The 25,659-nt window shown below is 41.0% G+C and overlaps 3 protein-coding genes and 1 long non-coding RNA gene across 5 annotated transcripts; 3 read left to right on the forward strand and 1 right to left on the reverse strand.

The window, feature by feature from the left end:
- Nucleotides 1-480: 480 nt before the first annotated feature.
- On the reverse strand, nt 481-2,102 carry LOC111578898 (helix-loop-helix protein 2-like). The gene is made up of 2 exons (XM_023285878.3): nt 1,666-2,102; nt 481-1,110 (listed from the first exon to the last, which is right to left on the reverse strand). Exon 2 carries the CDS (start codon nt 1,096-1,098, stop codon nt 745-747), a length of 354 nt encoding a protein of 117 aa, XP_023141646.1. The 5' UTR covers nt 1,099-1,110; nt 1,666-2,102; the 3' UTR covers nt 481-744.
- A 345-nt stretch (nt 2,103-2,447) lies between these two features.
- Nucleotides 2,448-3,140, forward strand: LOC129350057 (uncharacterized). Its single transcript, XR_008603271.1, has 2 exons — nt 2,448-2,806; nt 2,921-3,140. It is a non-coding gene; the product is annotated as an uncharacterized LOC129350057 (long non-coding RNA).
- Nucleotides 3,141-16,587: 13,447 nt separating this feature from the next.
- On the forward strand, nt 16,588-18,059 carry LOC111578954 (ribosyldihydronicotinamide dehydrogenase [quinone]-like). 2 transcript variants are annotated; one of them, XM_055015442.1, is made up of 6 exons: nt 16,588-16,736; nt 16,850-17,014; nt 17,097-17,227; nt 17,307-17,420; nt 17,515-17,616; nt 17,713-18,059. In XM_055015442.1, exons 1-6 carry the CDS (start codon nt 16,733-16,735, stop codon nt 18,007-18,009), a joined length of 813 nt encoding a protein of 270 aa, XP_054871417.1. In that variant the 5' UTR covers nt 16,588-16,732; the 3' UTR covers nt 18,010-18,059. The 2 variants fall into 2 exon arrangements, with proteins under 2 accessions (XP_054871417.1, XP_023141736.1); XM_023285968.2 differs by having other exon boundaries at nt 16,607-16,736; nt 16,847-17,014.
- Nucleotides 18,060-20,379: 2,320 nt separating this feature from the next.
- LOC111578955 (ribosyldihydronicotinamide dehydrogenase [quinone]-like) lies at nt 20,380-21,849 on the forward strand. The gene is made up of 6 exons (XM_023285970.2): nt 20,380-20,537; nt 20,654-20,818; nt 20,901-21,031; nt 21,111-21,224; nt 21,305-21,406; nt 21,503-21,849. Exons 1-6 carry the CDS (start codon nt 20,534-20,536, stop codon nt 21,797-21,799), a joined length of 813 nt encoding a protein of 270 aa, XP_023141738.1. The 5' UTR covers nt 20,380-20,533; the 3' UTR covers nt 21,800-21,849.
- Nucleotides 21,850-25,659: the final 3,810 nt, after the last annotated feature.

Below are 25,659 nucleotides of genomic sequence, written 5' to 3' on the forward strand. Positions count from 1 at the left end.
ATTTATGTAAATCCCATTCAAATCATGTTGACTTTAATCCCAAAACACTGAATTGAAACATATGATGAGGAAGCTCTTTCTTTGTTCTTTTTTAACTTTCAAAAAACTTAACTATTGTTATGAAAACTGGGACTAATACAGTTGGATGCTGACAGTAAGACAATCATGCACAATGTTAGAAAACATTCTAAAAACCACCTAAATGGTTGTTGCTGCCGCTAGTATAAACAGAGAGTTTAGCCTATCACAGTATTCTTTTGGTTGTTTCTTAGTTTCTCAGCAGTATCTGTTACGTGTGTGTCTCAAATATTTGCAAACTGCTTCCAGACCCATTTTTTTAAATGATATGAAAGTCAAATTTTGCAAAAACCCTATTGATTCAAAGAAATGTATGAGTAAAACATTTCGTTTTCATGCTTTTCCAACAAATGGATTTCAAAAGCAACCTTCACACACAAAAGACAAGACTATTCTTTGCAATTTAAAATAAATATATTTACAAATTGGTGTGACCAGTAAACACAAGGCAGCAAATTCAAGATCAAACATTGTGATGTTTTAGTAGTATGGCTCACAGATATAACATCATTTTACGTTCAATAAACTGATTCCCATAAGTTACAAACGACGTGATAGATTAATCATGGGATGCACAGGTTATAATATCTGTGTAGACCTCTTTAGAAACCTTGTCCTGGCTGTCATCCCACCTTCAGCTCATCTTCAGCTGTGCAGCAGTTCGTCCTAAACATCCAGCACGTGGTTGAGGTAGGAGATGTAACAGATCGCGAGTCGCAGGATTTCAATCTTGGACAGCTTTTTGTCTGGTGGGAGGGTCGGCAGCAGTTTCCTCAGTTCTGCAAAAGCCACGTTGAAGGCCACGACGCGGATCCGCTCCCTGCACGCATGCGCAGATCGATATTTAGCCGTGGCGCGTCTCCTGCGTCTCCTCTCCTCCCCGGAGCGCGCTTTTCCGTCTCCATCCGTGGACGTGGCCGGAATGGAGCCACGCTGCGCGCTGAGAGTGTTCAGGAGGCTTTCTCTGTCCGTTTGTCCCCAGGGGAGGTCGGGTTCCTGCTGGTCAGGACTGAGCATCATAGTCCAAATGTCCTAAAGAAAAGTTCGGTCAAAGAGAGACACAAAACCAGACGTTTGAGGAGAATCCTGTTTCGAAAACGAGGCTCACAGCTGATGCGCAACTTTTCAGACACAAAAAAAAAAAAAAAAAAATCCATACTTTAGTATAAATTGGCCCCGTGATAAGTGTAGTCTAATGCATGTTTTCCTACTCATTTAGTAAGCAGATTGGATTATTTATTGGCTAATTAAAATGCTTCCAGAAACACAGAGGACTCGTGCTGCCCCTCAGTGGCGCATCTGTTGTGTTGCTTCTAGCAGAGACTGACGCTGTCCAAGGTGCTGAGACCGTATCAAGACGACAATAATAAACACCAAAACAACAAGAAAAACAAATAAACAAACAATAAAAGTGTGCCTTGTTGTCTAAAAACACCACAGAATCATCAGGTATAAGTTAAGTGAATATCTTTGTCTTATTCAGCAGACGAGCGATTCAGGCTCAGGTTTAAATGTGTGTTTTTCTGTTTTAAATATTCTGGAATCACTGTAGATTCAGCGTAAATAAATCTTTAAAAGTCAACTTACCTTGCCACATTCAAAGATTCGTCTGATTCAAGAACATGATATATTATCAGTCAGTGCAGTTAAAGTTTGCTCTCCATCAGCCTTCATGGTGTCTGGATTTATAGCCGAGTGGAGTAAATCAGCGGAAAACGGGACTTCGGATGCTCTTTTCCTTTCATCTTACTTTCAGATTAGCACCACGTCCTCCTGCAACGTCCTCGCATTGTTGGTTTGCCTGTTTCCTCCATCCAGCCTCTCCTCGCTGTGCGTAAAATGAGACACCCTCATCTCTCCATAACAAACTGGAGCGAAGTGACTACAAGCACAGCGGGACGAGGAGAGGATGTCTGCTGTCCAGATCTCTCCCTCCTTTCTTTTTTTATTATCAGCAGGTGAAACTGTGCTTTTTTTTCAGTCAGATTTGTTTGTGCAGACGTTTCCCTCTAAAGGTTAGTGGCCGTAAACGGATTATTTCGTCTACTTGACGTAAAACTTCTGCCAGTGACGCCACATTTTCCTGCACCCTGTTAAGGTCAAGTGAGCACAGCACCTCCTGCCATCTGTGTTGAAACTCAAACAAAACAGATGCAGCTTATTGCCACTTTTATAATGGAAGATCTAGTCATTTATGTGCATTTTGTGGATTTTAAAAGCCACAACAGCTTAAATACATGTAAAATTCCAAACTCTATCTATTGGTATTCAAGCTACGTGTGCCATAAGATAGCATAAAGCCTAATATTGTGGTTTAGGTTGTGTTTCTGTTGTCTGTGGTCAGATGTGTTTGGTGGTTCTGGCATTTTAGCCGCGATTCCACAAGCATCTACTCGGTGCGGTACGGTTCGCCACTATTGTATCTGACTCGGCTCGTCTCGGTTTAGTTGTTTTTCCATATAGCCTCATCGTGGGTGGAGTCGTCATAGCGCAGCGAGCCGAAAGTCCCTTGACGTCATTTGCGTGCGACACAAACGCAACATAACGGAGACGATGGTTCACCTGCTGCTCGGTCTGTGGCTTTCTGTCAGATTCAAAGTAATAGAAGAGTCAGAGAAAGCTGAGAGCGGCGAGTCGAAACACTCAGGAGACACACAGGAGAGTTTGGGAGGCGATGCAGCAGCATCAAGCTGAAGACAAGAGGATATGAACGAGACGACATATGAGGGTAAGCTAATGCTAGTTCGCTAGCTATCGTGTATCAGTCCTGTGAACGACCCTGTAATGGCTGCAGTTTATCGCTATTAGGTATTAAAATATGTATGCTGTGTATGTGTTTCAGATGCTCTCTGATGAGACTTCATGGGATTTACCTGAAGCAGCAGCACATGAGCCTGCAGTGGCATAAGGTGTAGAGGAGGAGGACAGAGATGTACAGGATGCACTGATGCACTACGTGTCATGCAAAGTTATTCTTCTCGCTATACTTCTGTTTTTTAGTCCCCGGACTGCTATTGTTTTCTTTAATGCAATTCTGACAATAAACTTTTGTACCTTTTGCAGATGTGTCCGTGCTATTGTTTTATTTGTGAAGGTTGGCAAGATTACATGACAAATTAAACACCAAAACATTAAAACAGCAGTTTTAAGAATATTCCAATTTGATGAATCAGTATTGCTTTGGTGTAATTCAGTCAACGGAATTATGAACCATAAAGGAGTTTGTGTTAAAACATGTTAAATCCCATTAAACATAAATACATTATTAGGGAATATAGAATTGTTTGGTTCAGACTGTTGACTCTTTTCCTACCAGTGTCTTAACAGACAAAATGAAAAGTTGTGATGCAATCACATAAGTCACAAAATAGTTTATTAGTCAGCAGCAAAATCAAAACTATTTACAATGTGCAAAGTACAAACTGTGGTGGGCCTCTCTTACAGTGGAGGGCTAAAAGTAAAACTATATACAACTAAATCTCAAGTCTCTGGGAGGTGGACTCACTGGCTGCCCACTACCTGCCCCAGCTGCCCCAGTACACCCAGCACTGCCTGCACCAGCTGCCCCAGCACACCCAGCACTACCTACCCAGCTGCCCCAGCACACCCAGCACTGCCTACCCAGCTACCCCAGCTGCCCCAGCACACCCAGGAATGACTGGTTGAAGGCAGCATTCTGGGCCATCTCCTCCCGCTGCAAGGCCGCTTCATTCTCTCTTGCCTCGCTGAGGAGCAACCAGATGTTCTCATCATGCTGGATGCCGGTTCCGCTCCTTCTCGGCCTGCATCTCCACAAGTACGCTTGGAAGGTCCAATTTTCTGTTGCACCTTTTCCTCTTGCCTAGACCAAAGACAGAAAAGTGATCAGAATCAGCTTTAGTAAGTACACAACATGCAAGGAATTTGGTTTCGGCTGTTGGTGTCACACTAGGAATATGGAAGAGAATAATAAAAAATAAAGAAACTATAGAAAGAGGAACAGGAAGAAAAATGAAATAGCAAAATTAAATAAAACAATATATACAGAAATTTACAGCTAGCCTGGAATAATCACATTAGCATTAGTGGCAGGTGAGACAAACTAATCCCCCAGCAACCTCTCTGACTCAGAGTGTCGCGTGGAGATTAAATCTTCAGTACAGATGCACAGACCGAGAGCGTTTTCTCCAGAGTGCTCCACCTTCACTTTCTAATGTCCTGGTAGCAGAAAGTGTGATGTCAAAAGAGCTTGTGCTGCTCCATTTTTTATAGAGGAGAGTCTCAGAGGCACTCGTAGAACTCGGTGCCACCTTGAGACGACGGGGGCAAAGGAAGACCTGCTGAGAGATGAGCAGTAAAAATACAGCAGGGATGATCTGCTCACTTCTATAGCACGGCATGAGTAAATACAGGCAAAGATCTGCACTAGAAAATCATTTAAATATCTTTTTTGTCATCCAGATGTGTGTATCTGAACCTCCACGCCAGTTTTCTTCAATAAAGGACTGATCAAATTAGCAAATTATATTTATCATTTTTTTTAAATGACAATATAATGTGTCTCTTAAGATGCTGTCCTAGTTTTCTCAAAAAATGTAGCTTTTTTCCACTTTTTCTGTTTTTCTACAGTAGAAGAGTCAACACACACACACACACACACACACATTTCAGCCTGATGGAACAGTCCACCTTCCATCAATTAATCATCAGCCCTTTCATCTTTAATTAAACTCACCATCTTTAAAGCACACCCCTTCACGCATGCCATCGCTGTGGCTGCACACACACTCGCTCGTACGCACAAACAATGCAGTGCTCTGTGCTTCCTTATGGCAAATGTTCAGTGGGCGCATGAGCGCACGCGCACACACACACACACACACACACACACGCACACACACACACACACACACACACACACACGCACTTGTGTCTTGGGATGTGGTCTCAGAGGATGAGCTCCCTCCAGGGATTCCCTCAGCCACTGGCCTTCCCAAATTCTGGCTTAGGACCAGCTCCTCTGCCTCCGTTACAGGTGGTGGTGCTGGGCCTCCTCCCTTTTTACAGGCATCTGCTTTCTTTCTGTTGGCTGAGTAGAAGTCTGTGTTAGTTTAAATAGGCTTAATTGTTTAACGGAACATGATATGGATGCAGACATTTAGGCTATGTGTGGGATAGAACCACTGCACGGTCAAACAGCCACTTAATAATTAAGCTACTTTACAATGTAAAACATGATCAAAATGAGGTAGCTCCATGAGATTATGCCGACTTCTTACCTGTTTGAACAATGTTCTTATATTTCATCTTCAGCTGCTGTCACATGCGTTCTCCCCCGCAGGATTGCACCTAAATGAAATAACAGAATAGGCTGCTATTAAACAGTTTTCCTGTAATATTATTGTGACTTAAACTTACGCATTGACCCTGGCAGCAATGTTCTCCCACGCCGTCTCCCTCTCTTTTGCAGCTGCAGGTGTTGCACTTCTTTCTAAAAACGTGTTCGAAGTCGCCATATGAACGCATTAAGATGTCCAGTTCAAGTGGTGTAAAAAACGTAGCTCTCCACTTCCTCGTCGCCATGGTGACTCGTCGAATCGGGGTTCCATTGATGCTGTCTTTTTATAGTTGCGGTGCACTCTGGGTGAAACTACTCCGAGTTGATTAAACCAACTCAAATCAGCCGTTGTTAAACCGAAAACTCAGAGTTTTCTATCTCAGAGTAGATCAACTCAGAGTTCAGGCTTACACAGAGTTTGTTGAACCTGCTTCGTGAAACGGACCCAGGGTCGTTTAAGGGACGGTTTGGGCCCTGAGTTGGACAAAGCAGGCACAGACACAGAGAGACTTCCAGACAGGTGAATAATGGAAAGAGTTTCATTTAAAAAGATAACTAAACTAGTACATAAATGGAGAGCTGAACTGGGGAAACAAAACTAAACCCAACTATTCAAAACCCAGCAAACACTACGAATACAGAAACGGAAGTCAACCAATACTAAACTGGATTAACAAAAGTAAACTAAGAAGGGGTACTCACAAGACGGAGAAAATGGGTCGAGGAAAAAGGAGTTCAGAAGTGGGGAAGCAGAGTCCATGAGGGAGCAGAGCGTGTGAAGCCATGTGAGTCTTTGTGGGAATCTGAGCCTGGATCTATCGATCGATCTATCTTGTCTCAAAGATTAAGCCATGCAAGTCTAAGTACACACGGCCGGTACAGTGAAACTGCAAATGGCTCATTAAATCATTGTGTTGCAGGTACATGGGCCAGACGTGGCCATCGAACAGGCCGGGGGGGGTCTGGCACCGTGTAGTTCCTTGAGCAGCGGCCTATCGATCGATCGATCGATCGTAGCGGCCTATCGATCGATCGATCGTAGCGGCCTATCTAGACATCTACTACCAACTATGTATACATACATCTTGTACTGAACTACTGCTGATGCTCAACCATGTGTTCAAAGAACAGCTGCTCAACAACTTCCAATTCAAACTCTCAACAAAAATATTAAATAAACACAATAACTAACTGTCCAACTTACATGCCTCAACCATTCTACTTTTAATTACATTACTCTTTATTGATGTGGAACTTATCTATCTATCTGGAGGGACTATCTGCCTGTGGCACTGATAACTAGACATCTACCACTAGTAATTATGATTAATAAAATTCATAGAACAATACATAAAAATGCTATGTCTTGCATAATGTCTTATTGATACCTTACAAATAGTCTGTAAACCTTTAATTACTGTTTCAGATTTGAAACTTACACCATATACTGCAAAAACTCTATATGCTATTACATTACTAAAGGAAGCTCTCATTATTAAAACACAGATGCGATTTAATATTATATATTTATTTGTTGTCTTTAACCCAGTTCTCATAGGTTGGCCTGACAACAAAATAAACCCTATCCTTTAATCAAGATCTTGTTATTGCAGAAAACTACAACTTCATCCTGTGACATTCATGTACAACTCCATACTTTAATTTCCTCTATATATTTTGAGTTATCACTAACACAAATTTACAAACCACTTACTCAAAATCAATCACAGACCACTAATAAATATATGCAATACTTCAACCACCATATTACAAGGCCAGATCTACAAATATAAACACTGCAACACAACTTAGACATGACTGCATGTTCACAGTTGAATTATGTAAACTATTGGAAAAACAAACTAGACTAGCTCTTTCATTTGTATGAAATAAAGAAAAAGATCATCACCTGCATCTTCAAATTAAACAGCAAAGTGTTGCTCTCCTCTACTTGCAGCAACACAAGGAAAAACAACACAGGCCACAAGAATATCACAGACCCTTTAAACAATGACCCTGAGGTGACATAGACACTATAAATGAACTTTCACCAAACCTAGGATCATCTACACCTCTGCTCTTGTCCTACAATGAGCCTGCTTGAAGTTCTGTTGGGGGTCAACTTAGAAGATCATCACTCTGGCTTGACATGGTAACCTCTATCACCCAGCAAAACACCATCAAACTCTCCTGTAATGTACACTGGATACATTAGAGTATATTGAAGAACATAGACAAGTCAATCATATTGTTAAAATCCTTAGGCAGCTTAGCACATTGCAGTCTATTGCTCAAGTTAAACTCATCACAAATCCTCAAGCCATGAACAAAACCAGACCACTTGACCTCCACGCTAGAAATAATATATACAGCACCACATATGATCTTGACAGTGCAGAGAATAACACATGTTGAACTATAATGCAGCCTTTAACATGTTGAAACTACTCAATCTACCTGCAGCCTACCTGCACATTTATGCTGTGAATGCACTTCCTATTCACATAATCAGCTTCACTGTGAGGCAACTGTGATGGGGATGTGTGTGCCATCTATGCAGCCAATCACACTGAGAAATCCTAAAAGACATTAAAATTACTAATCCCAATCTGACATTACAACATGATGTACTCCTGCACTATGTAGACGTCACATCTCAGCTCACTTCATCTCGATTGGAACCTCAGCCAAGGAGGTACGGAAAATCGTACCTGATACCACGCACTAATCGATATGGAAACACTCGCAAACAAAGACGAGCCGAGCCACGCCGAATAGGTGCTTGCGGAATCGCAGCTTTTGATCCGCTCATCTCCCTGAGCGAAATGTCAGCGCTAATCATTACTAACATAATCGCTGTGAGTAAATCACCAGAGGGCCTCCACCCCAGTGCTGCTGGTGGAAAGTGTTTCCTCAGACACTGTCAGAAATGGCACCACAAACACTCATTTGGGATCATGTGCAGTTATTGAGAAGGCCTTGGCATATGGCTAACGTCATTATCGTTTCCTCCAAGCAACCTTGTGGCCGTTTGTGGCCTGTCAGTTGGGAAATGACGCTAATCGCAGGGAGAAACATAGGTCATGCGATGAAAACAAAGTCTCAGAATTGTTATTTGAGTGAACATTGATATTTGTTGACCTTTATCAGTGAGGACTTGATGGATTTAAGGTCGCTGATGCATCTTTTACGCAGCATTTCTTCAGTGTGGTTCGATTTGAGGTTGATGTTTCATTGATTTGGATGCCTGGTTAATGTTGAGTGCTAAAACTAAACACTAATGAAGGAAGCAGCCATTTATAACAACATTTCTCAGCTACTGGTGCTATTTCATCACACCGGATGCCCTTAAAACATAAAAATCACACTGTGGAGACTAGTAGCATTGCATGTATGCTTTGTTTGTCTTGGGTTTTCAGTGATGGTGTGTTGATGAACTCTCCCTATATCTGGCTGTATAGCTTTTCATGTGGTTTTGGCCGTTAATTTAATTGCTCTGCAATATGCCTACAATAGGGGTCAATCTGAACCCTCTACTGAAATTACTGAAATCTAAATTTACTCTTCTTCCATCATTAAAACTTCAAACTAAATGAAAATACCTTTCATTGTCACTTAATCGTCAGTAACTTCGATGTAGAAGCTGCACTCAACAGGCAGTTTAAAAGGCCGTATTACGGATTTCCTGGTGCTAAAATAAGTTTAGGAAACTGATCAATCTGATAACAAATCAGTGCTGACCAATGTGATCCTTCTGTGATAAAGCATAAAAATACTAAATGCTAGTGTATTTGAGATCATTATCTTTTCTCTGTTGCAAAGAGATTCCCTCAGCCTGTGATGCACAACTCAGAGAATATATACACAAGTAGTATTTCCATGCCAGTTTTTTTCCCTGCCTCTTTTTATTTCTGCTTTTCATTTGTTTTGAGAGAGATGTCTTTTATCCAGAAGCTCCGATTTTGACTGCAGCCGAGCTTCACAGGAGTCCTGATGAATAGATAATGCCAGATTTCTTCACATGTTTCAGATCTTTAAGTCAACTCTGCAAATTCTGGAGGAACTTAGACACCTGTCCATTTGATGTCAGTCTTATAAAACAAGACTCCTAATGGACAGCAGTTAAAAACAACTTCATTTGAATCACTCATGACCAAACACTGTAATGTGAAGACTTTCAGGTTCTTTGCCTTCATCTCTCCTCCTCTAATGGTTTCTTCTGGCTTTAACTCCTCATCTGTCTCAGACTGGACACCATCTGTTTGAAGGACAGAGCTACAAACCTCACATTTTCATTTCTCCTCCTTCTCATCTGTTCATGTGTGCACATGTGTGTTTTGAACATGCTCGTGTTAAATCCTTTGCTCACACACAGTAAAACAATATTTATGCCTCATAGTTACACTTTATGTCAAGGTTTGTGCGTTATCTGTATTATAGCAGTCAAAACATTTCCTCTTACTTTTTATCACTTTTATGTTCTGTTGAGTATATTTTTGTCTTTTGTAACCCCCATGTGTTATCAAACTGCACACTGCAAATGTAAATGAGGTGAAGTAGTTTAATTTTAATGTTGTTTTCCCATCCCCCTCCCTCAGCCGTCCTCTCTGTCTGGTTAACATCTGCTGTCATATTTTGTTCCTGCTGTTTTGGAATTTGGTGACAGTGTAATCGATGAGCTTTGGGAAGGAAGTGGAGGAGAGTTCAAGTATTCTAGGAGGTTTGGGGTCATTCTCAGTGGTTTGGAGAAAAGTTTGAGGTATGCAAAGTCAAGAACTGACTTTATCTTTTCTCTTTATATCACTGAAAGAAGATGAAGTCTTTCAGAAAATGATTTAGTGGTGAATTACCAATATAAATGCTGAAAAAAAATCTACAAGAATGAAGAAGCAATGACAGACTGAGTAGAACCCTGAGAAACATGCAATTTGGTACCAAATAATTGGCGCAATAGGGAGCAGTTTTTACTGCTTACAATTCATGAATAAAAGCACTTTAATGTCACACAGGCTTGAAACACCTTCACAAGGTTACCATAATTGCTAAACTAACCAAACCGATAACTGCAACACATCAACTGAACATGAAATTCTGCAATTTGTCTGCAGGTAAAAGCATAAAATACTACACATAAAGAAATCAAGTTTTAATAAATGACATAACCAACTTCATGCCATGCACTTTGCAAAAAGTAAAGTTTAAAAGAAAAGTGCAATCCTCCACTGAATTCAGTTGGGGAATCTTCTGAGTGTGTTTATTGACAAAATAAGCAAGGTACTGTAACAAATTTTCATTCAAATCTGGCACTTTAGGACTTCTATGCACAATTCCCAAAGGTAAAGTAACTGAAAAACCGATTCCAAGGAGGAGAAGGAGGCTGTAAAAACGCTCAGACAAAATGTAATTGATACAGAGAAGCCTAAATGGAAAAGAAGAGCAGATAGGTTTGTTGCACATCTAATAATCACACTGGAGAGAACTTGAGATATTCTTTTGTGAATTATTTTGAAGGTAATCCCCTTAAAACAAAAACAGCTGCTTCAATTTGCCCTTTATTTTAACAACCAAGGATGTGGGCTTAGCCAGATGCAGTCAGAGAAATTAGAGAGAACACTTGTTTGTAACTCTGCAGGGGCACTTAGTGGATGGTGGAAAAGGCATACAACATGTTTACATGATAGAGGAGACAGCAGGAGACTTTCACTTCAGTGAGAGAATTTTTTTCTAGAAGCAGAGGTTCTTATCTCAGTGCATGTCTGTGTGGCAACATAAAAAAATATGCACAAGGTTTGTCTGTCATCCACTCTGTTTACAATAAACTCAGTGTTTCGCTGTCACAGTTCAGTGCACATCTCTTCATAGCGTTGCCTTCAGGGGGTTTCAGCTCAGGAAACCCTGCTAGTCTGACAAACACATAATAAGTGACTTATTATCCGGATGAGAACGGAACGCGCTGAAATAGAGCAGTAATGTACCACTTCACATTCATATTAATTTTCAAAGTTACAAAATGTATTTAAAAAAACAGCAAAAAAAAGGGCAACATATGTTTGGCCAAACGTTGTACAGCAAGAGACCTGAAATGACAGGGAGTGACTAAGATGTAAGGAAAATATAAAACCAAGAAGATAAAACCCAACAGGGACGACAGAAATAATTCAGTGTCAGTGAGTCATTGTGACGAGTTTGAAGTCATTATTTCAAGTGGTGTTGCACAGAATTTGCAAATACACATCACTAATGCTGCTCCGTTTCCTTTTTAAGTTACCTGTAAGTAGAAAGTGTGCATCTCTCTTCATATTGGTATCATCTGTTGCCAGGAAACTTAGTCATAACTGTCAGTAATAGCAAACCCTGAGAGCATTTCACTGGTCTGCAAACTGACCAAAACACTTAATCATAGTATTGCTTTTTTTCCCCCATCTGACATGCAGTGTCCAGTTAGGAATGTGCAAGACAATCCATCCATTATTATGCAAACTGAGCCTCAGGTCTGGGAACACAGTAATACATGAAATATTGTGAGATCTTCAAATGAATCCAAATGGAGACGCAGACAAGATTACTGAGGAACCAGAAGTGAGCATTCATTGTTCTCCATCACTGTAGCCCAGCAGGGTGAAAACAGTTTAAACTGTATATTTAATTTGCTCTTATTTTGCAAACTCATTAGGGTCTCTACTTTCTGTAGCCACATTTTCCCACCAATCTAGACTAAATTCAGAGAAAATGCACCTTGAGAAAAGGCCGTCTGCTGGAACATACTCTATGTTATGTACTTGTGTATTTACCTGTTTTTGATTAAATAATATCTTTTTTTTGAGGACCTTGCATTAGAGTTCACCCAACTTCTTTATTTCTCTGCCACAAAACTGTCAGAGAATAAAGGAGCTGAAGGATGAATCACACATTTCTTTTCAGGCGTTGCTGAAGGCTTCTAATATTAAATGTGACAGATGGTCAGATATATGTGATGCTATTTTTAAGTCAAAAATTAAAACGTATGCAGGTGACAGACACTTGCTTGTTAGCACTCTGTGGCCGTTTTTATCCTTCACAGTTTCACACAGAACTTAAAATTACTGCGACACAAACTGGGCTGTTATCCAATCACACTCCATCCCTCACTGCCGACTACTGCGGTACTGTCAAGGAGAAAAAACAAATGTTTGGAGGGTTAAAGAGTTTTTTTAACTTGTTTTTTTTTATAAGCTTTGTCTTCTGTGTTGTACATCTGAGGAATAATACAACAATGATATAACACTTCTTGTGACCACATCTATTTCAGAAGAAAATCCGAACAGTTTGGTTTACAAAAGAAAAGCTGGCATTTGATATGAACTCCACAGTTCATATAAACATCTAACAATGGCGCACTGAGAACCAAGTCAAAGAAAAATGAGAAACTGTGATTTTCTTGTTGTAGATGATGCAATGTATCTCTAAATGCTGCTCTGTAAGTGCACACGACAACATATATGAAGAAATACACTCCAAAAAAAAGTTACACTCTAATATTTTGTTGAACTGCCTTTAGCTTTGAGTACAGAACTCATTCACTGTGGCATCATTTTTATAAGCTTCTGCAATGTCACAGCAATTATTTCTGCCTACAGTTGCATTAATTTTCTGCATAGATCTTATATCGATGATGAAAGAGTCGGACCTCTGCACAAAGTCTTCTCCAGAACATCCCAAACATTCTCAGTGGTTCTGAGGTCTGGACTCTGGAGGAAAATCCGTCTCATGCTCCCTGATCCACTCATTCTCAATGTGAGCCCCATGAATCCTGGCATCTTCATCTTGAAACATGTCCATGCTATCAGGGGAAAAAAACTCCACTGATGGAAAGACCTGGTCATTCAGTATATTCAGGTATCAGCTGACCTCATTCTTTGGGAACATAATGTTGCTGAACCTGACCAACCCCAGATCATAACTCTAACCCCCACAGGCTGGTAGGCACTAGCCATGATGAGTTCATCACTTCATCTGCCTCTCTTCTTACCCTGATACCCCCATCACTCTGGAACAGGGTAAATCTGGACTCATCAGACCACATGACTGACCACATTTGTTCCTGGAAGATGATGGTTCACCACTATCCTTCCAGGTTTTAATAATGCGTTGGACGGTTCGTAACCTGATTTTAGTAGCTTCAGAAATCTCCTTAGTTTTCTTTGCTTGATGCAGGCCAATAATTTGACCTTTCTGAGACAGATCAACATCATTTGTACGACCACAGGATAACATGGTTGTTTAAGAAATAAGAAGCTCCTCACTGCATCAGCTAGAGTTAAATAAGTTGTTGCAGCTGAAACATATTCATCACTGCAGTAATTATCCAGTAGAAGGCTCTTACCTATTTGCTTAGTTAAATCCAGTTGGTAACTTCTTTTTTGGACAGGCAGTGTATCATTTGATAATGTCACATGTTGATAAGAAAATCAATATTAAAGGTGTTAATATGTTTTTTAAAAAATGTCCGTATCACCTGGGGTCAAACAGGGTCATGATCAGTGACATTTCTGAAAAAATAGGATTTTTGTCATTTGTGATTTTGCTCTTTTAATTGGAGAATCTCTTATGTGTTGAACCACTTGGTTTTGTTTTGGGTTAGGCTGAGGTCATGCTAAATATCATGAGAAAGCCAGTTCGAGTTAAGTTTAGGTTCAGGTTAAGAAAACACATACCAATGGAAAAATGCTCCTCACTTTCCTCAGAATCTGCTCCCGAGTGCTGGAACGTCAGACCACTTTTTATCCCTGCCAAGCAGCTGTGCTGAGTGCACCAAAAGTATCACAGTAAATCCTGCAGCTCTGTTTACTTACGGCCATACTGGTGATTAGATCTGTGACATTAATCTGTTAAAGGTCGCAGTTTGCATGCTTTACAATGATGCTGTTGTGCCGGTATATAGCCACGATTCATGGCTCGCCATCTGGACGGCCATTACTCACTCTGGATATTCACAATTTGTGATTGGACCATAAATGCATCAAATCAATCTCCTCCAGAAGCCAGCCACTGTCGCCATCTAATGGTAAAAAGCCTGAAATAATTTTCTCTGTGATAGAAAAGTGGATGGAGTGTGGGATAATGGGTCCCTTGGCACAGACCATTGTGAACTCGCTTCTCCCAGCGATATTTTAATCAAATAACAGCACCTGAACTTTGTTTCTGGGGGAGATGAGGGAGTTATATTTTGTAGAAAGAATCCTCACAGCAGAGCAACAGTAGCGACCCTCTGAACAAATATTACTCAAAACCTACAGAATCAGTAATACAAATGGTTTAAAAATGACCAAAGGAAGTCTCAGATGAAGGTTGTATTTTGTTGATATGAAACTGCTCAGACATCTTTGCTAATTTATATTTATGTTCTGAAGCTTTAGGACGCGCTGCAGCATAACTATCAATAAACGAAAACAGAATTTGAAAACTGTGCTGTCCTTCCAAAAACCTCAAGTGATTAAGACATCCCCATTTTTTCACTGATTACTGTCTCTTTACAGCAAAAAATCTGAATAAGAGTCTCTTCTAATAACACAGGTTCTGGCTTTTTGGCTCCTGACCCCTGAGGCTCCTGACTGCTTTCATTTCAGGCCAGTTTGGTAATCCATCCAGGAGGGGGATAATATTTCCTTGTAATACATTTTTATATTAATTTCCTAATTTTATTTTGATTTTGTGTGTTTGTTTGCTTGTTTTAACCACCCGTCTCTTATTTTGTCTTGTTGTTTTGGTGTACAGTAATCTTTAAATCTATTTTGTCCCTCAAAGTGTTGAATAAATAAAGTTTGACTAATGGGTTAGTTATATTTGTGAGATGCATTTCCTTATTTTACTTTTGTAAAATCCGTATATTGCTGCAACACATTCTTAATTGCAGGATGCATTTTATTCCCATAAATACACTCTTTTGGACCCATTTTTGCCACATGATGGCAGTGCAGGCACATTTTTGTAATATTATCCAGTATTCATCATAAAGACAAACAAGATGAAAATCATCTGTAATTGTGTGCCTGTGTGCACCTTTTTATACCCCCGTGTGCTCTGTAATTTACATGGTTGTGGTTTTATGTAAAATGCTTCCTGCAGATGTTTCTTTTATGCATTACTGTAAGCAGAATAAAACAACAATCTTAATCAGCACACAAGAAATACCTGAGGCTGCCTGTTGAAAGATTCACATTCTGCTACATACATGTGTCAGGTATTTGGTGATCACAGCAAACAACGCTGCAACAAAACAGTCTGGGATCATGTAGCTCAATGCATCACAAAGCATGAAAACACCCCCCCCCCCCCCCCCCCCCCCCCCCCCCGGCAAAACACACGATCCCTTTCCATCACAACGGGGAGAATGCAGCCAGAGGCTCAGCGTGAAGCACAATGGAGAGCAACATACTAGTGTGGTGATGGCATTAAAAACAGACTGGCCATTGAGATAAAACGACACGATCTCGTAAACACGAGGATGCCTCATAATTTTAAAACAACCGATCCGTGAAACTCAAATCCATCTCAATAAGTGAGAATAAAGAGAGACAACAGTCAGAAAAATCTGTGAGAACACACGTCTATATGCTTCACTCATGTGGGATCCTCGCATGATTGTGCTCTTATGTGCTAAAAACCGCCCTTCCTCCTCACAGTGGCTGAGAAAATGGGACTTAAGACTTGTTGTGGGTCCAGATGTGTGCCAGCTCATGTCTCCCCTTTGATGCTGGTCGCTGTGTCTATTATTTTTCTTTTACAGGGCAACGTTCGTGAGCGGCCTTGACCGCAGGCAACTGCTGCTTTAGAGGAAAGTAATGTAAAGGAAAACAGAACTGGAAACCAGTAACAGCAGAGCGAGAGGATCACTCAGCCACAGCTGCTTCATGTGGTTCCAAGACAAAGGGAGGGGCGCACAGTTTTTAAACATTTTGTAGACAGACAAAGACAGACATGCATGCTCTTGAATGCCCACACAGTCACGACATAAAAGACACAAAAACAGAGACAAATATTGTTTTGAAGTGTACGTAAGAACACTGTGAAAATCTTCTGCTTACTGTCAGAAACACATATATTCCCCTCTCCATTTGAAAAAGATTTCCTATTTCTGTAGAAACAAAATGTCTTGATGAGAGACCTGAGAGGAAATCCTGAAGTGCCAGCTGTCTGATTGATGACCTTGATTGTTGATTGGCAGCATCTGCGTGAGTGAGGCCTAGACGGGTGTATAAAGACAGCATGTTGAGTTTTGCTCCATGATGAGCAGCTCCTTCCATCAATGTACCTACTAATTGTAGAGCTCATCATTCTCAGTTGACAACCTGCTTCAGCATGGGTAATTTTTATGTGTGCTTTCCTTGACAAATCAGAAAATGTTGTCGTATTTCATCTGTTTGTAAAATGTCTCCGATCTGATTTTAATCTTTTCTGTGTTTCTTGCCTCAGCAGCACAGAAAGTGTTGATTGTTTATGCCCACCAGAGCCCTTGCTCATTCAGTGCTGGAGCCAAAGATGCTGCTGTGGAGGTGTTAAAAGCTAAGGGCTGTGAAGTAACTGTGTCTGATCTGTATGACATGAAGTTTAAAGCCACTGCTACTGCTGAGGACATTATTGGTATGAGGCTATTCACATGCATAAAACCATCTTTATCTGACTGCTCTTCAGACTGAAGGAAATGGCATTTTGTGTGTCACAGGAGAAGTCAAGAATGCTGAACACTTCCGCTACGCACAGGAGACCAAACTGGCCTGGGAGGAAGGAAGACTGTCTTCTGACATCACTGAAGAGCAACGTAAAGTCACTGAGGCAGACCTCATCATCTTTCAGGTACAGTCTCAGTGGTAGTAATGTTTGTATTGGCATGAAGTTCTCACCATTGATGTTAATTTTAACCTTGTTTTCTCAGTTCCCCATGTACTGGTTCAGTGTTCCTGCCATCATGAAGGGCTGGATTGATCGGGTGCTCACACCAGGCTTTGCCTACTCACAAGAGAAGCGCTACAGTCAGGGAATGTTCAAGGTGAGGGATCAATCAAGAGGCATGACTTGGAGTCCAAAAGGTGTTGTTCAATTTTCTCAACTTGTTTGCTTTTTTTTTTTTTTTTTTTGTCAAGGACAAGAAAGCCATGCTGTCCTTCACCACTGGGTCCCATGAGCCCATGTTCAGTGCTAATGGCATTCATGGAGACATTAATGTGTCACTGTGGCCACTGCAGGTACCGTTTCACTATAAACTGACTCAGTCAAGCACTGAGTGAGCCGATGGGTTCAAGGGATCAAGTGATGACATAAATGTTGATTTCTGTCTCCAGAATGGCATCCTGCACTACTGTGGCTTCCAGGTTCTGGCCCCTCAGATCTTCTGGGCTCCATCTTCTCAAACCCCTGAGGCCCGCAAGTCCATGCTGGATGACTGGTGTACACGACTGGACAAGCTGATGGGTGAAGAGCCTCTCTCCTTCCCACCTCTGGACTACTTTGACGAGAAGCATTTCCAGTTGAAGCCTGATGTGGCTGAGAAATTTGTCAGCCAAGAGTTTGGCCCGGCTCTGGGGGTTCACCTCGGCAAGCCGCTGCCACACAACAGCCAAGTGAAAGCTGGAGTCTGAAGACACGGCTGTCATAACTTGTATGATGAATAAAAGCATATTTATTCAGACTTTGTAGTCAAGTGTTTGAAGGGATGCTGTACTAGACTTTGCTAGTTCTGTTATATGCTGGTCTGACTGGTTCCTATCCTTTTTTGCTAATACAGTTATAGCCAAGCGGTCTGAATGCAAGGGTCAACATTTGAACTGACTCAGTCTTGTATAATGTTTGGGTTATTTTTATTTTCCCCTTTCCTGGGACAGCAAATGTGAATGATGGGTAGAGTAATATTCTAGGCTATTTCTGACACAGTGGGCCACAATTTGTAGTTTCTGTTTGAAGTTTACTACCAAGGATTTTGCAATGGCTGAGACAACGTTCTCTAGACAACTCCAAGAACATTTGCTTGAAATTTTCATTTGGGTTAAAGGTTAAGCTGGATTTCTCTTCCATTTAATGGTGGTTTTGCTGTTTTTGAATATGAAGGATCATGGTCACCACGTCTAACCTTATTGTACATCACCAGCTAAATCCTTACTACAGTGTCTCTAAATGGGAGAAATTCACACTTGATATTGCTGTCTGTGATACAGTGAATCAGAATCTTTGAAACTACTTTAGATAATGGTTTTGAAAATCACATGTTTACATCACCAGAATGTCTTACTCCTTGAAAAAAGTTAACATCTTCATTATAAATTGGTTCTTTGTTCATTTTAAACAGCTTTGACTACTGCTATGCTCTATCAGGATTATCAAACAATTAGGATAACTTCTTCTCAATCAAAATGCATCTCCCAGAGTTATTATCGATGACATGTACACAGAAGTTTAAACATCTCACTGGTAATGAAGTCTCTTCACTGGCTCCCAGTTAAAAACAAAATCTGCTTCAAAGAATCCTACTAAATGTCCATAAAGTACTTACTAGTTTGGCCCCTTTACGACATCTTTGACTTGTTCATTTATTATAAACCAACCAGGCCTCTCGTGTCATCAGTCTTCCACCTGTATCCAGAATTAGATCCAAGTCTGGCACCGATGCCTTCAGTTCCAGTGATCCTCGTCTCTGGAACAAACTGTCTGCTGGCTGGAGGTCCATCACATCTGTTTCCACACTCAAAAGCAAACTGCAGACTTTGCTGTTCTCCCAGGCCTATGGTTAATTACTGCATGCTTATTTACTGTGTGTCTATATTCTGTTGTAGCACTTGTTCCTTGAAGTATTTGTTACTTGTACGACTTTGCGTTTGAGCCAGGTTTTTATTTGATCGTGTTTATGTTTTTGGGTTTTTCTTGTAGTGCGGTATGTTTGACTTACATTGGGTGCATCCTTGATTGATTTAGATTCTACGTTTTGCTCTTGATTATATTTATCTTGTCTGTGCTTCCTTCTTTCTCGTGCATTTGCCCTGTTTTCAATTTTTATCTTTCAGTGTAAAGGCTCATTGAGTTTATGTGTGAGGAAATATGCTATATATTCATAAGTGACATTTGTCACTGAAAGCTGAGAGCATCTACAATATTTTTTGTCATGACAAAGCTGTAAATGTTTCAAATGTAATACATCGTCAAAGGAAGTCTGAAGTGCAGGTTATATTTTCTTAAGGTAAAACTGTTCTGCTTTCTGTCATGTATATTTCATGCTCATTCTGCAACCTAAACATGCATTTTACAGCTGTAGAAGGAAAGCGTTACATCCTTACTAATATTTAAAAAAATCAAGAGATTTTGTAGTCTCTCTTTTCCCCTGAGAACTGTCTTTTTTAGAACAAATAAATATGAATAACTGTCGCTTCTGTGGCAGGCTTTGGCTCACTGGTTCCTGATTCCTAGATCTCCTGGATGTGTTTCTGACATGCCAGTTTGGTTATCAATCCAGGGGTAGAATAATGTATCTTTGTATATGTCATATTCATACTTTTAATTTTATTTTTGTTGCATCTGCTGCAATATATCCTCACTTGCAGTATGAATTTAATTCTCACTAATGAAAGGACAATGTGTCACTTTGGCCACATGATGGCACTACAGGGCACTTTTTAAAAATTGTTTTTTATTTAGCATCCATCATTAAGACCAACAGGAATCAAAATCAGCTGCAGTCGTCTGTGTGTATATGTGTGTGTGTGTGTGTGTGTGTGTACCTTTTTATACTACTGAGTGATCTATAGTTTACATGGCTGTGGTTAAAGTACCTCGTGATACTGAGCTGCAGATGTTTCTTTTATGTTTTACCGTATGCTGTGAATGAATGAAGCAGACTGAAGCACGTGAACAACTGTGAAAACCTTCAGCAGCAGACACCAAATTCTCTCCAATTTCTCTGAAAGATGCGTAGATGAGAGACCTGAGAGAAAATCCCCAAGTGCCATCTGTCTGATTGATGACCCTGATTGTTGATTGGCAGCATCTGAGTGAGTGAGGCCTAGATGGGTGTATAAAGACAGCATGTTGAGTTTTGCTCCAGGATGAGCAGCTTTTTCCATCAACATATCAGCTAACCACAGAGCTCATCAGTTACGCTTGTCAACCTGGTTCAGGATGGGTAATTTCCTCTGTTTTTCTTCGTAACTGCTGGAAGATTTGATGCAACATATTATTCTCTAAAATGTTTCAGAGCTAATTTGAGCTAATTCTCCTCTGTGTTTCTTGCCTCGGCAGCACAGAAAGTGTTGATTGTTTATGCCCACCAGAGCCCTTGCTCATTCAATGCTGGAGCCAAAGATGCTGCTGTGGAGGTGTTAAAAGCTAAGGGCTGTGAAGTAACTGTGTCTGATCTGTATGACATGAAGTTTAAAGCCACTGCTACTGCTGAGGACATTACTGGTATGAGGCTATTCACATGCATAAAACCATCTTTATCTGACTGCTCTTCAGACTGAAGGAAATGGCATTTTGTGTGTCACAGGAGAAGTCAAGAATGCTGAACACTTCCGCTACGCACAGGAGACCAAACTGGCCTGGGAGGAAGGAAGACTGTCTTCTGACATCACTGAAGAGCAACGTAAAGTCACTGAGGCAGACCTCATCATCTTTCAGGTACAGTCTCAGTGGTAGTAATGTTTGTATTGGCATGAAGTTCTCACCATTGATGTTAATTTTAACCTTGTTTTCTCAGTTCCCCATGTACTGGTTCAGTGTTCCTGCCATCATGAAGGGCTGGATTGATCGGGTGCTCACACCAGGCTTTGCCTACTCACAAGAGAAGCGCTACAGTCAGGGAATGTTCAAGGTGAGGGATCAATCAAGAGGCATGACTTGGAGTCCAAAAGGTGTTGTTCAGTTTTCTCAACTTGTTTGCTTTTTGTCCAGGACAAGAAAGCCATGCTGTCCTTCACCACTGGGTCCCATGAGCCCATGTTCAGTGCTAATGGCATTCATGGAGACATTAATGTGTCACTGTGGCCACTGCAGGTACCGTTTCACTATAAACTGACTCAGTCAAGCACTGAGTGAGCCGATGGGTTCAAGGGATCAAGTGATGACATAAATGTTGATTTCTGTCTCCAGAATGGCATCCTGCACTACTGTGGCTTCCAGGTTCTGGCCCCTCAGATCTTCTGGGCTCCATCTTCTCAAACCCCTGAGGCCCGCAAGTCCATGCTGGATGACTGGTGTACACGACTGGACAAGCTGATGGGTGAAGAGCCTCTCTCCTTCCCACCTCTGGACTACTTTGATGAGAAGCATTTCCAGTTGAAGCCTGATGTGGCTGAGAAATTTGCCAGCCAAGAGTTTGGCCCGGCTCTGGGGGTTCACCTCGGCAAGCCGCTGCCACACAACAGCCAAGTGAAAGCTGGAGTCTGAAGACACGGCTGTCATAACTTGTATGATGAATAAAAGCATATTTATTCAGACTTGATAGTCAAGTGTTTGAAGGCACACCGTAATAGATTGACTTTGCTAATTCTGTTATAATGGGTTAGTCTGACTGGTTTCTGTCCCTCCTTTCAGACCAGCTACAGCCGAGAGGTCTGAATATGAGGGTCAATGTTTGTATACAGTCAGTCTTGGAAAACTTTTGGGTGCTCTTCTTGAAGGGCGAATGTGACTGAATGCCCAAGGAGTCTTTTTAGGTCGTTTCTGAACAACTTGGCTTGGGACACAATTTGTGCAAGCTGATTACCAAAGACTTCTGTGCTAATCTGAGATTTTCTTTGTCAACACAACTCCAAGCAAGAGAATTTATTTTTAAATCCCTCCTGGTGCTGCACAGGTCAAAGGTTTAACTGCTGTTATTTCAATTTAATACTTTTGCACAGTTAAGACAAAATTCAGATCTTGATCACCAGTTGTGACTGAATTTTGGATCCATCTTAATCAGTCTATAAAGTGAATAAAATGCTGGCCTTTTTCCTTTACAATTTTAAATGTTTTGGAACTCGCCCTTAGTGGTTCACTTTGACAATCCTGTATAATCCTTTTGCCTTCGTGGATATCGGAAAGCAATTTTTAACCCTTTCACCCTACAGCTTTACTCATTCTTTCTGATTTCAGACCACTGTTTTTATAGCATTCAGCTGTATGCTACCTGCTCAGCACCAAGCAGCTAAAGAGGTTTTCAACTAGTTGAATTTGGGCTACAAATCCAGCTGTTTCCCTCAGGAGTTGGTAGAAACCATAAAACCTCGGTAAATCTGAATATTACTTGCATTCACCAGATGGTCCGAAACTTGCAGATGAATGCAAATGTTAACTATAGCAGGTGCAAATAACCAACTGTTTGCCAATGAGTTTCCCATTTCAACTTCTAAGGTGAAACATTGTTCACATTTTCTTCTGCTGCCTGCAGACACCTCCAAAAATAACTCGTAGCAGGTTAAAGCCCATGTTGCTGCCTTTTTTGTCTCGTCTCCAGAATTATTTCCTGCAGCATGGGTATAAACGTTCCCCCTAACAATCCTCCTGGGCCTCCTGGGAGAAAACTCCTCTTTGTCTGACCACTTTGATGGGGAGCAGGGTGTCCAGCTAAAGCCTGCAGTCCGGTGGAAACGTGCTAAACAAAAAGCATGACAGATCAAAGCTAGAGAGCAGCGATGAACACTGCACATATAGTAAAGCTTTCCTTTTGTCTCTCGCCGGTTTTTCTGTGAGCTCTGACTTTAATGTTTGGGTGAGCTGAGTTAATGTCTGGCATGTACACTTTGGTGTGGAACAAGTCTGTCGTTTGGCATGCACATCTGGGTGAAACTAAACTGCTTTGTACCTTGTAAACAGACACTGGCGATTAAAGAGTGTGCTTGCATGCAGGATTGGGCTCTGCAAAGAAGCATAAGTGGCTGAGCGCTTTTCCCAGAGAAGCAGCTTTTGTTTGGGTATAGAGGAAATGAGACAAGGGTGGGGGATGGAGGGGTGAGGCACACTTAAGGAAATGGCCTTGCACTCTGATGTCCAGACCACAGCCTCTGACATGTAGGAACTTGATGGCATGCATGCTTCACAGCTGAGGTTTCACAAGGTCACCACATGTTTGTTTGCGTTGAGTCAGGTCCAGTCTCATAATCACCTGTCTCCGTCTCCACAACATTTTTAGATCATTTGCTTTTTGTTGTTGTCAAAAAACAGAGCGGAAATCCAGTGATCTTGAGTTAACCGCCACCCTGCGTAAGATGTATAATTTGTTTAATATGGTGCTAAGACTGGAGGATTCTCAGCTTAACACTCTTTCACCACATCAAACGAGTTGGAGGTGACAGTGTGGTTGAATAATGTTTTTAGTGTGAAGTTGTTGAAAGATGTGAATCTTCAGAGACTAATTTGCTTCATCCTTATACTTAAAAGACTCCAAATCTGCATGAGTAGATCCATGCAGTAATATGGACGAACTTTAGGAGATATAGAAGACTTTGAGGACTGCTTTATCTATAAAAATCATGATCCCAAATAGGAAACCACAGTGTTGGTAGTAGTATTCCCAGGTTTGTGTCCATAAAGTGTTTATGTATGTAAGGGTTTAACACCACTCTCTGATCTGATGTCTATCCTGTTCCCCCATTGTCCATCCCAATTCTCCCACCATGGCAGCAGGGAAGGCCATTTTTGGCTGGTTCAATGGAAGGAAGTGGGCACCGTCTTATGTCAGGCGTGGAAAAGAGTCTCCGGAAAAGCGGCCTTGCTTGACTGAAAGCTCAAACATACACATATACTCAAGATTAAAAATAGCCACAGCCTTCAATGTTCAGATGAAACCAGAAGGTGTAGCGGATCTTACTAATGGCCACCAAATGAGTTGTAAATGATTTCTTATTAGCTTTGGCCTACGATTATTATAAAGGAGCAGTGTTAGGATGACCATTTCACGGTTGGATAAGAAAGGAGGCTTGAGGCGAGATCAGATGCAGGACAACCTGGCATTTATTCATCAATAGTAAAAATACACAAACAGCAGAAGGTGGTGACTGGCATGTTGTGACCATCCCTCTCTCTCAACTGCCAGTCTTTTATAGGCCTCTCCCTAATCAACCCCTCAGGCCTACCAACATAAGGGTTAATCAAAAATAATCTAACACAGGAATTTCATAAAAATATAATGTCTTTAATTTTAACTGTAACAATGAACATTAAAACTACATATCCATTTCCTAAAATTAACTATCAACATCCACATCTAGCAATGTATTTATTTCATCACTTGATGAGAGTTCTTCTCTCCCTCTCCTCACCTATGCTTGGTTCCTCCCAGAACCTTTAAAAAGATGTTCCAGCCCAAGGGGACTCTTTTGGCTGCAACACCTGTGGTGACAACAGAGAGGTGAGTGATAACACACTTTTTACTTGATACCTTCTTAAAACAGTGTCCCAGATCCACTTCAAACTGGCATCCAGTTGTAAGTTAAGTCAATCACTTAACCATTATGCTAAACTATTATTTCCTTTCCTGTAGGCCTCACCAGGGTTTTCACCCAATGCTACCAGGAGGAGCCACCACACAACACATGCCAGCCTCAAAACCACACTCAATAAATCAATAAAACAGTCATTGTCTTGTGTTTTATGTTGTGAATGTGAACTCCGTGCTAGTAATGAAGTTGACCTTCATTACAAGCAGTTAGACACATTTGTAATATCAGACAGCAGCATGAAACATTGCTGTAGACCCAACAAATGACCAAAACAATGCACCATGCTATCCATCTACACCTACTCTAGTGTCTGTAGTCAAACACAGAGGGTTGCAGCATTTATAGAGGCAACAGATAACAATGATTAATATAGAAGGCTTTGACAAGAAACATCATTACCAGTGCCTTTTGCTCCACCATCCCCAAATTAAAGAATTAATAAAATGTACAGCTCAATTCCTTGGAAACAAATGCACTTCTAGATGAGACAGGTAACACCATTCCCATGTCTGTGAAGTGAATATGAAGCTCCTGGTAGCACACGGTGACTTTAGCTTAGCACAAAGACCAAAACAGAAGGAAACAACTTGGCCTGCTCTCACTAATCCCATCTAACAGCTCCTCCAAAGCCCCATACTACTGTAAATGCTGTAAATCATTTGTTTATTGTACAAAATCAAAACTACATATCCTGGTGTTATGAGGAACTGGATCTTGGCTCGGCAGCTGTGTTGGTTGCCTGGAGAAATTTCCCACAGATGAAACAAAGGAGTTATAACCTACACTTAGACCTTGCTTCCTTTTAACAGAACATCTTGTTTTCGG

The sequence above is a fragment of the Amphiprion ocellaris genome, chromosome 11 (genome assembly GCF_022539595.1).
Source record: "Amphiprion ocellaris isolate individual 3 ecotype Okinawa chromosome 11, ASM2253959v1, whole genome shotgun sequence".
In the NCBI taxonomy this organism is placed as follows: Eukaryota; Metazoa; Chordata; class Actinopteri; family Pomacentridae; genus Amphiprion; species Amphiprion ocellaris.

What these genes read in the sequence shown, in the direction of transcription:
- LOC111578898 (XM_023285878.3), bottom strand. Translation starts at nt 1,098, where the DNA reads ATGATGCTCAGTCCTGACCAGCAGGAACCCGACCTCCCCTGGGGACAA.
- LOC111578954 (XM_023285968.2), top strand. An exon ending in TACTGCTGAGGACATTATTG is followed by an intron (nt 17,015 to 17,096) that starts GTATGAGGCTAT and finishes TGTGTGTCACAG; the next exon opens with GAGAAGTCAAGAATGCTGAA. An exon ending in TGTCACTGTGGCCACTGCAG is followed by an intron (nt 17,617 to 17,712) that starts GTACCGTTTCAC and finishes TTCTGTCTCCAG; the next exon opens with AATGGCATCCTGCACTACTG.
- LOC111578955 (XM_023285970.2), top strand. An exon ending in TACTGCTGAGGACATTACTG is followed by an intron (nt 20,819 to 20,900) that starts GTATGAGGCTAT and finishes TGTGTGTCACAG; the next exon opens with GAGAAGTCAAGAATGCTGAA. An exon ending in ACAGTCAGGGAATGTTCAAG is followed by an intron (nt 21,225 to 21,304) that starts GTGAGGGATCAA and finishes CTTTTTGTCCAG; the next exon opens with GACAAGAAAGCCATGCTGTC.